Genomic DNA, 13,900 nt, shown 5'->3' with positions numbered 1-13,900 from the left:
ACAGGATCCTGGGAACTGGGCAAAGGAAGCTCTGGCTCTTTCCCTCCCTCCTCAGGGGACCAGGAGGGGGAGGAGCCTCAACCAATGGAGAAAACTGAGGTGTTGCTCTGTAACTCCTCTGCAACTGAGCAGGCCTTGCAGAGCAAGCTGAGATGCAGAAGGAAGCAAGAGAGAGGGAGAAGGAAGCAGACAAGAGCCAGTTGCTCGGGGGCCTGATATGAGCCCTCTGGGGGCCTGATTTGGCCCCCGGGGCTACATTTTTGACACCCCTGCTGTAGAGGGTTTACTCTACTGCTCTGCCCAGTGTTTGCTGGAGGAAGGTTCCTTGGGACAGAGGAAGGCTTCACACTTAGCTAAGTAGAGTGATAGAACACACGCACAAACAAAAATTTTTTTCATATGCAATGAGACTTCCTAGGTGAAAACACTAGCACAGACAAAACACTGAGACAAAAATTGTTTCATTGTTTACTGAAATGGGCCTGGCTCTAACATGGAACAGAGCAGTTGGAATTCCCAGCATTACATAGATATATGCAGGATAAGGTGTTAAAGAAAAGAAATTAAAGAGCAAGAGGCCAATCAAATGAGTGCCATGGGGGTACAACCAGCTTTCTGACCATTAAGCAATAGTCCCTCTCAACATTTTGTGATTGGCTCAACATCTGATGGCAGTCATTTTGTGATGGCTATGCCCCCCATGACCTCCATTTAATGTTCTTAAAATAATCAAGACGACACACTTCACTGATATTTCACCTGCCTAATGTTGATGTTCAAATGTGAAAGATAAAGCAAATAACTGTGACATCAGTGAAAAATCCCAAATACATTTTATGAATGACAGAAAACTGGTATCTTTCTAACCTCCCTTTTCAGATAAACACACACAAGTGAACACTAACAATTCACTGAGATGCTTTAGATGCATTGATATTTGAGTGTTCAGAGATTTATAACTTTTAGGTTGGATCCGGTGCCAAATATGTGCAAGCAGAAGTGCAAGACAAAGACCACGGTAACCGGTTGTGTCAAGTCAAACACAGGCCTGGTGCATCCACTGAGCCACAGTAGGCGGCTGCCAGGAGTGCCAGCTGGGGAGAGGGCGCCAGTTTGGGCCCTCCCCCCCACTCATGCTTCTGTGCGGACTGAAATAGTCTGCCTAGAAGCAACAGCGAAGCTCCAGGTGTTAGTGATCATGCTGCCAATGCCTACTGTCACTCTGTCTCTCACGTCACAAATGCAAGAGACTGAGCAATGGTGGGCAGCAGCACACACGCTGACAGCGGAAACCTTGCTGCAGCTCCGCTCACCCTTCCCGGTGCTGTTGTTGGGGCAGTGGCGGTGCTTTGCCTGGGGCGCTGGCCTTGGGCTGGTGTCCTAGCAGTGCCGCTGGTCAAACATATTGTATCCCGCATTCCCCATTTCTGTTTCTGCAAGATCTTGTGCAAGTAGCTTCAGGGCACTATAATATATAGGGTGCACAACATCTTGCACAAGCAGAATTGTGCCGAGTCTGTTTACATTTCTGCTTGCACTTCACTGGATCCGAGCCTTTGGTTGGATTGTCAGTATTAGAGTTACTGACAGACAACCTGTAAGCTATTTCACATATTCCCTAATAGATCTGCTGGTTTATTAAACTAACAGGCAGTTCACTTGAATTAGAAAGAAAAGAGAAACATTTTGTACAAACTTTTCTGGAAAAAAAACAAGCACACAAAAGTGAACAGACCATAACTTTATTGGAGATATATTCAGCTACAATTATTACAAAAATCTATTAAAGGTAATTGTGATCCATAAGGTGCAGGCTGCAAATTTCTGCAGCATGATTACAGTATGAATGAATTACATTTTATGTCCCTTAGACAGCTGCAGCATGTGATGGGAAATATTTATTGTCCATCAAATTTCGTTATTCATTCTACTTGATTTTAACCATCGTTAAAGTCAAACTATTTACAATAAAAAGCCTGCAATTTTCAAATGCCTGTTCAACTTGTTTCTCTCTAGATAACTTGTTGCTATAGTAAACTGAGCGCAGCTAACGCTTCAATTTAGACAGTCTGTGGTTGTTACCCAAATTAAATGCAAAGAGGGGGAGGGGGCCTTTACTAATACTTTGGGAGACAAAACGCTTGTAATGAATTAAGAATTACTCTTGGGAAGTTGCACGTAACTGAGTTGACTTCTGCTGGTGAAAGCACTTTGACTGTAATGTCATTTTACAGTTGTAAATATTAGGGTTTTTAAAGACACAAATGCATGAGTATTAATGCACCTTCGCTTACTGAAAACATTTGCAATCAAGGATATAAAACTGTCCTAGGTTCCCATCCTGTTTACATCAGTCACATACAACGCATTTCCTTACATTTCGCTGAGGAATGCAGGAGAACAGTCAGGTTTATGCCACCTGCAGATGTGGCCCTACACCTCATGGGACTGCTCAGAGCTGAACCGAGCCTGCATTCATATTGACAGAAGCTTTAGTTTAAAACTCTTCTCTGCACTCCTCACTTAAAGGAAGGATTCAATTGACCATTAATGTATGCTTGCTCAGTGATCCTTTAAAACATGGGGAAGGTGAAAAGATGTCCTTCTAAAATTTCCAACAGATTCACAGACTAATAAAATATGGCATAATTTTTTTTTAAAAAAAAACCAAGTGTTTTTAATCCTTAAAAAAAGACATAATTAAATGCCACAGACATAACAAATGATCTATTTTAGTTGTACAAATCAAATGACACATTGCAGGCATTCTAGTGATCTTTTTTTTTTCCTTTTCCAAATTCAGTAAATCAAATCAGCAGCAAGGCCCAGACCACATTTTTCCTCTATTAAGTATATTTCTCCTTGAAATGAGGTAAAGCATGGTAACAAGTGCAATGCTTATTTGTGCTATATGAACAGAACAGCACAAAACAAAGCCATACAAAATAAAAATGCAGCATAGTTAGGAAGATTGTTAAAAAAGTACAGTATAACAGAACAAAAAAAGGGGGGTGGGGGGAGAATTCTGAAACTACGTTCATTGTGCCTCCTCTGTCTGTAAGAGGAGTGTGTGTGGGGTTGATTTTGAAGACAGGCTTGCCACAAAGTCCATTTCCTTGCTTGTAGCATATCAAGGGATTTCAATCCCAACCTTCAAAAAACGATCAGGATTAGGCATTGTCTATACCCTATTAGTTTTAACAGGGCAAAGCAATTGCACAGCATGGAAATTAGTGTGATTTCTGCATTCTAAGAACCTTATGAAATATCTGAATGAAATCATACAGCAAAAAGGTGTAGCGTTACAAAACACAATCAGCAGTAGGGCTGATGTTACAGTAGGCCTCTACTCAAGTCAGTCTTTCCAATCAGCTCGTTGCACATTCAGGGAGGACACTGAATTCTTCCGTTACATAATGCAACCAAAGTCTCCTGTTTCCACCAGGCTACACTGCAGCCTCAGGAAATATGTTCACTTAATTCTTCCATCTCATTAATCTGGTTTAGAATTTACTCTGGGCATTTTAATATTATTTTTTTGAAACGTAAGTATGCTTTTGACTGGGATAATAAGGCCGTTTTGAATATATGGATGTTGTGAGTTTTTATAAGTGACACGTGGGTCTGCAGTGAAGAACTATCAGCATTAATAGCAATTATTTCCTAGAGCTGCAAAACCTTCATTCAGGATTACAGTTGCGCATTTAAGAATGCGTTCATGAATGAACTTCCTATACAGCTTTATTCTTGCACAGTGAATTTCAGCAAGTCTCAATGTGGTTACCACTGAAAAGTCCCATTGAAATTGTTGCTTTTTTTTAAAAAAGGCAGCGGTATCGAAATGTTCTAACAGATGTTTCCACAAGCCAAAACTATGCACATGAGGGGGACAATGCTAGAGGCTTCTTTCAGTTCTTCAAGGCGGCTACTCGCCCTGTTGAAGATGCAAGTCATTTTTTGAAGCTGAAAAGCAGCTGGCCTCTACAGCAGTGTGGGTGCTGTGATGGAAACAAATTTTGAAATTCGTGTGGGGTTCATACAGTTTTGGGGGCCATATCCTTTGTGTTTTCAGTAATATATTGCTCTGCCATCGTGACTGAGACCCTATCATGAATATTTTAGTTCACTGACATTTCTAGAAAATCTAAGCAAAAAAAATATTGTTATTCAAAACTATATTCAGTATTTCAGAGAAATGTAACATTCCTGGCCTCTAAGGTGGGGTGGCCAACGGTAGCTCTCCAGATGTTTTTTGCTTACAACTCCCATCATCAACCCCATCCATTGGCCATGCTGGCTGGGGCTGATAGGAGTTGTAGGCAAAAAACATTTGGAGAGCTACCATTGGCCACCCCTGCCCTAAGGTATGTTCATTCTCATCTAAGTAGGTAAACCAGATTTCCGCCCCCCTTCCCCTTTCAAAACTTGAATGCATGGATTCTGGGGGAGAGGGGTGTTTTTAAAAAGCAGAAAATACAGTATTTGTTTGTAAAAGAACACATAAAACAGCATCAAGAGCAGACCACTGTCTGGGAAACCATTAAAAGATCTTGCTCAACTTTGTGGAACTTCAAGCATAATTAATGGGGCAAAATTGCAGCAAACCTCTATTGATATTGGTGGGACTGCAAGACAGCCCACAGCCTTTTTTTTTTTTTTTTTACAAAATAAGGTAAATTAAGAGGTATTATAGTTACAGTGCAAAAAATTAAAATTTCAAGCATAATACATACACATAGCACCAAAACAGAAAAACAATGCATGCAAAAAAGGGGGGGAAAGACAAAAGAACAAAGAACTGAGGTATTTGAGTGAAGGGTGCCTAGAGATATCTAAAGAAATTTAGGCATAGCCTAAAAACATATGCTTTCATATCAACTGAAACAATAATGAGCTACTTACTCTACATTAAAAGACCTAAATCACAGATGTATCAAAAAAAAGTATGGCAGTTTCTCACAACAACTTCCATGGCATTTTAAACAGCACAGCTTTGGTAGATGAAATATGCATGCAATTCTGAAAAGTACGGTAAGAAATTTATGTGGAAATCGCTCTTAAAGGTGTAAAGGTGCTCTATTTGTTAAATATGTATCCAATATAAAATCTGCAGCATATTTTAGGCGCGATATGTTGAAGGTTCTTTCCCCCCCCAAAAGCCACAGTTTGCACTGTGCAATTAGCTACTATTACAATGTTCCAATACTGGAAACAACATCTTCAAACCATCAGGAACATCCCCCCCGCCCCCCGCACAAGCCCCCTTGAAATGAAAGAGGGTTCGACAAGAGCAATGGATTGTGCCCAGTCTAGCTCTCGGTTTTTGTAACAATGGAAATTTGCAAGAGACTTTTTTTTGTTTTCAGTATCAAAAACAAAAATCTGTACTAACAATTTCCTCTGAATTGTTAAAAATAACCTCACTACATATATATGAATACGAATTCTATTACAGTCCTGTAATAAGTTAAGTCACAGCTAAACTACCACGTTGTACTGCAAATACAGAGCTGTATCATCATAAAATGCATTCTAAAAATGAAGGGAATGTAAAACAGTTTCGCTCTGAAGAGATCAGAAATTAAAGGTCGTGAGTAATGAGGGCTTATATACTTTTAAGGCAAGAACCTTTCAGATGCAAGACTACGTGGGCATCCATTTATTTCTATCAGATGCCAGACGATTCAATTCAAAACCTGTCCCTAACAAATAAGTGCAATAATGATTGGGAATGCCATCTTAATGCCAAGATGACATGGAAAGAACAAGGACAATACTGGCACGCTTATCCTTACACCAAATCATCCAGTACAGTTTAAAAACTGCTTTGTGACTGGCACTAGTGCACAGATTTGAGAAATTTTAAGATTTTTATATATACATATATATAAAAATCTAGTAACTGCGTTCAGCATAAGCTCCCTGGCCTTTAACACTAAGCAATGCTGTACTGAGTCTGACAAAGTAAATCAAATGTTACCTGACAACAATTCTGAACACTTGCTAAATGTCATTAAAGCACTCTTGTGATTAAACAAAGCAGAAGTGAGGAAAGAAGACAAGATTGTGTTTGCGCAAAAAGAAAAAAAACCCCTATAACTACAGTTAGTTCCAAAATTATGTATATATGTTAAATGTTGTTAGCTATTTTGTTATCAAACTTTAAATGCTGTCTTCGATTTGTTCCTCTCAACATCAACTTTAAAATCTCTCTCTTTTTAAGAGGTGTCTCAGCTATTTGGAACCTGAGGTTGATTTGCTTTGAGGCTTCGTAGAGCTCTTCGTGCTGCTGCTGATTTGGCGATCCGATAGCTTCTTCCAACACCTTTAAACTTTCCCTTCCCTACAACTTCCACAGTTACTCTGACCTTTCCATCGTAGGTTCTCTCTGCAGGACTGCACCAGTTTGTTTGGGGGTGGGGAGGAGAGGAAAGCAAAGAAAAACAGAAATAAACATATAAATTACAGCTAGCATGGCCAGAAGGGAATTAATTCCCTTCTACAGAACTATGTTAATCCACAGCACAAACCACCTCAAAGTAATTTACTGCATGAACTTTCATCACAGGGGTAACTGCCTACTTCACCAAATGCACGCAAATGTGTGAGTGTGCAGATAAACAGAAAAAAATTGAAAGCATCAAAGCTGTTTGCATTTTCCAAGTGGACGCAGAATGCGTTTTCTACTTTGATAGTATCATGCATTATTTCACTTATTTTTGCAATCTTTCTTCACAACAGTATGCTATTTAAACCACTAAACAGCAAGGGTCATTGATATTCAGCGCATGAGATATGATTTCAAGAGATGCCCAACAACTGGATGCTTACCTAAACTTAGCTGTCTCTGGCTCCATCTCCAGTAGCTCCCGTACTGGGGAACGGGGAACGTTTGCAGAGAATTTTTCTGTGATGAAAAAATTTATATTTTTAACCCTACTAATAAGAACCATGAACTACTGGAATTTTCTTCTGAGAGCTCTTACGTTACCTATTAATGGCCTCATCATTGGATAGTACACCTGCCAAACCATTTCCAGAGACATTCCACTATCCATGTAGATGGCACCAGCAAGAGATTCAAATATATCCCCCATGGCCTTTGGGACTTCTATGTCTTCTTCTTTTTCTTCATCTTCTTCAGATCTTCGGAGCTAAACATTTAAATTAAGTCTTACTTTACATAAGTCCATGCAAAGTAATTTTTAAACATGCAGACGCACACAAAAAAGTGCATTAACTTTGACTATCCTGTTCCATTGATTTGTTTTATTACTTTGAATTTTTTTTTAATCTTTTGAATGTTGATTATGCTTACTTGCTCAGGTTTAGCATGTATCTATAAAAACACTGATGCCCACCCAAAGAGTCCAATCAATTTGATTGCACTAAGGTATCATTAACTACTCTCTGGTTAAACAAAAATGGTGTGATCCTCTCCCTGTATGAGGGCAACAGTGCCCACAAGTGGAGAGATTCCTCACAAGGCTCAAGTTATTCAGGATCTAAAATGCAGGTTACTCACAATGTGCAGAGGGAGCACTAGCTGGGATCTGGCACACAAAATTTCAATTCCATGTATTTTCCTAGCCTGCTGCTTCTGTGCACACATGGAGGTGAAGAAAAAGGACAAGAAACAGGGCTCTATCGAGCTCCCCGAGCATCCTTCCATGGACAGGAGCTAAACCCTCATGCAAAGAAGGATCAGAAGCAAAAACCTGTCCCAATATGGCCAATTCACAGGTAAGGCTGTATGTATACTGCAATGTTGCAGCATAGCTGCAGTTCGGGATTGTGCATGGAATTTAGCATCCTGAAAAATTAACGTGTTTTTTTTTTTTTAAACAGGCAGTTTCTAGCCCTTACCCATGGAGCTACAGCTGAAAGCGTGTATTGGCCAAAACCCATGAAATATCAGAAGCAAGAACCATCCCAGTAAATGGGAATTGGATTCAGTATCCTGTATTGCTTCGGCTGCTACTCAAAATAGGGCTCAGGCTTGAGTAAAATTGCCAGTTATGCCAAATAAGAGACGTTATCTAAAATTTGCTCCTGTTGCAGAATGCATAAAAATCTATACGGTTTTTCCAAATTCTTTTTTATTGTCAGAAAAGTTTAAAAATAGACTTGAAGAAAACACACAGCCCCTACTGCAGGGTTAGTAGGTTCAGGAGAGTTGTAGCAAGACACCAGTAGAGTTATTTTTACCATATTATATTTAGGAGTGGGGGGTTGTTTTTTTTTAAAAAAACCTGGCTTGTGTTACAACTCTGTTTTAATGAACAACAAAAAAAGTATCAGATTCTTGGAAATGAGGCAACATCTTAAGAGGGAGTCAAAACTACTTTCTAACAACACTAACCTCGGAATCCATTCCTTGCATTTCATTTTTTTCCATCTGAAACTGCACAAAGTCATCAATAACATGGAACAATTCAGGGGAGACAGCTTTGAAGTATTTGTGGTAGTCATACTTTACAGCCAATGAGGCAAAGATGGTGTTGTTAACTAGGGCAGATCGCAGGTCTGTTAGAACTCCAGGAGAGTGCTGCCGTGGGTCTTCGTAAAGGTGCTTGGTTATGAGGTAGTCCAAAATTGCATCTCCCAGGAATTCCAACCGCTGGTAACAATCTTAAACACACAAGGAGCGAGGAAAGGGGGGGAATATACAGCAATGTAGTTAACATTCCTTTCAAAGTAAATCTGCATTCCTTCACATTCAATGCAGAAAGAGACTTTTCAAATGACTTACCAGTAATGGTGTTGTAATGATAAGAGGCATGAGTAAATGCCTGAAGTAGGTAAGCCTTGTTCTTGAAACTGTAGTTAATTTTCTTCTCAAAGTTTTCAAAGCCAGATATAAGGTGATTTAATGTTCTCTCAGCATCTGGATGATCAAACATACATCTTGGCGGAATCTTTAAACAGCCATAAACCAAGTCTTTATACAAAGAAGACTCTTGATTGGCTAAAGAGGCAGAAATACAGTTTGCTGAAGGATGTTTCTGTTGGCTGTTAAAATGGTCTCTGCAACAAGACAGAACACTGTCCCCATCAGTTTTTTTAATTATCGGAAGCACTTTCAGGCCCAGGGAACACAGGAAAAGTTGGGCAGCTCTCTCACCACAGCTGGTCAGATAGCAGCCCAGCAGGGCTTCCACACAGTCTGCAATGCTTTTGTCAGCTATGCACTGCTCCGTATGCAAGTCATAGGAGATGGACTGTTTCCCGGCATCAATGCCGCAATTCTCCTCCGATGGATTCCAGAAACCTACTACAAAGTCATCTTCTTCCACAGCCTTGCTAGGGTCTAGATAGCACATTGCATCCCAAGAGCTGTAGTCAAAATCATCGAAATCTGATGAAAACTGGACATTAGTTAAGGATGACTTCTTGGGTGCTTTCCATTCGTAGCTGTTATCAGTGGGCGAAAAGGGGGAGAGGGAGATTTTCTTCACAAAAGCTCCAGAACCCATTAGCATATTGTCAATGAACTTGATATGCTCCTGATCATACTCTAAAAAGTCATCTTCCAAGTCAGCTTCCTCCTTGGGTACCTGCCACATCAAATCGTCATCATCGTCGTCATCATAATCATCATCAAGTTTTCCATTTGACAGCAAGCCCTCCTTTGTCTGAAAACAGAATAAAGGATGAAGGAGGCACCATGTTAAACTTACTATAAAATTTAAATAATTTCACAACTGCATAGCGGTTGGCAATATAAAACAGCTGATTTTAACTGTGTTTTATTAGCTGCACTGGATGTAGATACAGGAAGATTCACACTAAGAAACACAGATTTCAAAAAAAGCGGGTGACAAAAATACAGGAATACTGCAATCAGATTTAAGATTTCTTATTTGCTCTAGTGTAAAAAGTAAAAACCAATTGCACAGTTTAATTTGGATTTGTATGATTATCATTACTAAAGATTGCGACTTCCTTTCTACTTGCAAAAGTAGGTTCCTGAACACATTAAAAATAACAGTACCCAGTGTAGAGTTTACAGGATTCCCCGAGATCTATTTCAAATCCCAGGCATGTTCTTGTATCAATGTTCCAGTACCCAAATGTATTTAGTGATAAACAAGCATTTTAGTGAAAAAATAAAAATCCTTAATTTTTCTGGCCTACTCTAATTGCATTGTGCTTAAGCAGAAAAATGGCAATTTTTCACATTAGTAAATACAGCCAGTTGCAGAATAGTTGCAAACCCATTTGGTTAGCATGAATGAAACCAGTTTAGACAATGTCTAAGCATATCCACATACACATGCAAGAGCTCTAGACCAAATATTTTAATCAAGGTTTGACATTCATGTAAACATCTGCTTGGATAATACTGAAATACTGAGTTGGGAATTTGAGAACTTGGTAAATACTATGGCTTCAAATGAATGTTTTGGTTTTCAAACACAAATTATATCTGGGGGGGAAACTAGAGCAAAATAGAAATAACTTAGACCTAGCATAGACAACATTTCTCATGCTGTTTGCCAATGTATTTTTCAGTTATGGTTTGGGACAAATATATGAAGTAAACTAAGGTAATAGTGAGATGCTCTTCAGTAGAAATAAGCTGCATGTGTCATCAAAATGGGTCCCTGCCAGGGCTCGCTCTTGTTCTTTGACTGGAGCAAAGAAAGGCTTGGGAACAAATCAGATGGAGTGCCAAATCACAGTCAGCCTCAGGCTCACACATCTGTTCCCCCTTCCCTCTTCTGCTAGGGCACTCTCTGGTTATTGACAAGGCACAGTTTGCTGATTCAGAAGAAACACCAAACTTCGATTTGCTGACAAACAAAGTTTGAAAGGGTTCCAGGGTAGAAGGGAGGGAGCCTGAGGCTTGCTCCCAAACTCTGAGATGAGCTATTATATACTTGGGCTTCCAAACCTTTTGACCAAATCAAAGGTTTCTAGGCAAGCCTAGCAGCCCTGAGGAATTGAAGAAAAGACAATAGGTGGTTAAATAAATAAAACCAGAGGGTAGGACTGAACACATAACAGAAGGAAACAAGCTGTGCCTTCCCACCACCTGCAAGATCTGTACTGGGACCAGTGCTTCTTGAATCACAAATTATCTGGAGTCAGAGGTAAGCGGTAATAGATCTAAGTTTATAGCTATCATCAGGGCTTTTGTTGCAGCAGGAATTCCTGATGTAGCCTATCCTCTTGGAGCTTACAGTAGGCCCCGTAAGCTCTTGGAGGATTGGCTACATCAGGGGTGTGTGACCTAATGTGCAAAGGAGTTCCTGCTACAGTTAGAACATACTTGGGTCTTCTTTCATATAAGGAATTTACTGCACACATATAGTCCTAATAATACCTCCTTAATACACATTGCAGTATTTTATTTCTTGAAAAGGGGGGTCAGGTGGAGGATTTGGTTGCTAGCTTCTGATTTTGCCTGGGGATCAGGAACAGCTTCTCATTCTTTCTTCCCTTCTACCTTATATACCTGCATGCCACATGGTTAAAACCCATTTTATTTATTAGCAAACTATACAATGATTGTCTTTGAAGTGATGTTTGAACACAGTTATACAATACTTAGAATGTTTTACTGTGCAATAAAACATTCCAACAGAATTTTTAATATTTTGGTATGCCCTCTGGTGGTTTTGTCATCAAAGTATGATTTTTTTTTAAAAAAGATGTTCATTTATGTGCCATTTCTGATCTTGATTCTGACTTTCTGCAAAGTACCAATTCAAAGCAAAGCAAAACAGTAACACTCACTGCTATGCAGATTTATTCTAGTCTAAGCCCTTTCCTCTCCAAGGGGTTTAGACAGGAATAACTCTGCATAGGACTGCACTGTCAGTTCTGTAGTGGTTATTAAGCCTAGCACATTTCTTTAACATTGGACATTTGAATCTTTTTTGACAACTGATAGTCTTAATGAGAAAGTGAAATGTGAGAGGACTTGGTTCAAAACCATTTGTCCCAATCGTTTGTGTAAAATAATGGTTTATACTTAATAAGAGCTTCAGAATCCCACTGTCTTTCATCACTAGCCGTAAATGCTAGCAAAGCATACCAAAGAGTAGTCCACAGCCTAAGATTTCAAAGCTCTGGGACCAGTACAAAGATGCAACAGACAATAACAGTGAGCTAATAATCCTAAATGTTTTTAAGATTAAGACCCATTCTGGAAGCAGCACAATAACAGCCCTTTACAAAAGCATCACTAAGCATATTCCCTGCTCATATTTATTAATTATATTTTTCAGATTTATATTCCACCCTCCCCGCAAGCGGGCACAGGATGGATCACAGGTAATAACTAGGCTGTTTAGCAAACATAACAATTCATAAATACTTAAAATACATTACATAATTAAAAACAGTTTCACAATTTGTTGTGTACACAATCTCAGATATTGATGCTGCTGGACTCCAATGTTAATTTATTTATTCCTGGCTGCGTAGGAGCGTCTTCAGCACTATTAGTATTTCACCAAGATAAACAGTAGATAGGTCATCCAGAGATCAGGACTGGGCTGTTACCAATATATGAATGGCACTCAGCTCTATTGCATATTCCTGGCTGATCTCAGGAAAGCTGCAGAAGCCTTGAACCAGTGCCTGGAATCAGTTGCGGGGATGTGAGCTAATAAACTAAAGCTTAATCCTGACAAAACGGAAGTGCTACTGGTGACTGGAAATCTGCCTGAAGATTTCAGGTTTTATCCACTCTGGATGGGGTTGCACTCCCCTCAAAGGAATAGGCAGTGTGCAATTTTTTTTAATTTGATATTTTTTGGTTCAGATCTATTGCTGGTATGGTATTGGGATCTGGGATTTTTCAGAAATCCAGAAATGTTTTGGTCCAGTAGACCCCAGAAGAAAAATGGAAGGTTTTTTTTTTTTAACAGTTGGATTCTGGGGCTGGGTTGGCTTCTTCTGGGTTGGCTTCTTCTGTATAAAGCATGCTGCAGGAAAAGCTAGCTCCAGGATCTGTGTGCCACAGGGAGATTTTAAACTGCACTGCAGAAGCAGTGGTCCCTGGAGTAGATGTGGATTGCTGAGAGACCAGACCAATGTTCATGAGAATTTTTCCTGCTACAGAGCCATGCCCAGGATCTGTATGCCGTGAGATTGCTCCCCAAGGAACGCAGATCCTGGCTGGGATGGTTTAAACTACTGCAGAAGGAGCCAGCCCCAAGCCAAGCCAGCAGGAACAGTCTGCTCCCCTCAGCACAGCTGGTCCTGATCCTTGAGCTGTCTTCTGCAGTCCCTTTATACTTTAAAAGGACTGCAACAGAAGCCCGACAAATAGCTGAGAGGTGGGAGCAATCTGCTCCTCCCTCTCTTCTGTTTTTGAATTGACTGGTAATTCCCAATACATATCCAGGATTTAGGGGGATTTCTTTTTTTTTTCTTTTCAGTTTTCCTGAGAAAACCCAGACACATTTGGGATGCTGAAATATATCTGAAAAATACTGATAAGGTATTTTCTGGGTATATTTTCAGTTTGGGTAGATCCCAACACACACCCCTAGTCCATAGTCTGGAGATGCTCTTGAACCCAGGTCTACTGCTGGATAAGCAGCTGGCAGCTGTGGCCAGGACTGCCTTTTACCAGCTTTGACTGGTTAGCCAGCTGTGGCCTTACCTGGGCAGAAAAGGTCTGGCCACTGCGTTGCATGCCCTGGTTACATCTTGATTAGATTACCACAATATGCTTTACATGAGGCTGCCCTTGAAATGTGTGTGGAAACCTCAGTTGGTGCAAAATGCTGCAGCCAAGATGCTGGAGTGGGCCTTAAGGACCATATTGCTACTGTCTTGGCTCACCTACAGTGGGTCTCAATTTGTTTCCATGCACAATTCAAGCAGCTGGTGCCGACCTTCAAAGCCCTATAAGGTTTGGGGCCAACATACCTGAAGGACC

The 13,900-nt window shown here is 40.1% G+C and overlaps 1 protein-coding gene across 1 annotated transcript in view; it reads right to left on the bottom strand.

Moving 5' to 3' along the window:
- Window positions 1-5,320: 5,320 nt before the first annotated feature.
- Window positions 5,321-13,900, bottom strand: part of DICER1 (dicer 1, ribonuclease III) — a 64,881-nt gene continuing 56,301 nt past the window's right edge. Inside the window, exons 25-29 of the mRNA XM_060262838.1 lie at window positions 8,753-9,635; window positions 8,363-8,631; window positions 6,992-7,154; window positions 6,832-6,907; window positions 5,321-6,396 (exon numbers count right to left, since the gene is read on the bottom strand). Coding sequence (XP_060118821.1) covers window positions 6,231-6,396; window positions 6,832-6,907; window positions 6,992-7,154; window positions 8,363-8,631; window positions 8,753-9,635 — 1,557 coding nt within the window. The 3' untranslated portion in view covers window positions 5,321-6,230. The remainder of the gene's footprint in view (window positions 6,397-6,831; window positions 6,908-6,991; window positions 7,155-8,362; window positions 8,632-8,752; window positions 9,636-13,900) is intronic.

The sequence above is a fragment of the Heteronotia binoei genome, chromosome 21, assembly GCF_032191835.1.
Source record: "Heteronotia binoei isolate CCM8104 ecotype False Entrance Well chromosome 21, APGP_CSIRO_Hbin_v1, whole genome shotgun sequence".
Taxonomy (NCBI): domain Eukaryota; kingdom Metazoa; phylum Chordata; class Lepidosauria; order Squamata; family Gekkonidae; genus Heteronotia; species Heteronotia binoei.
The sequence above is the reverse complement of the archived record's forward strand: the minus strand, read 5'-3'. Positions and strand labels throughout refer to the sequence as shown.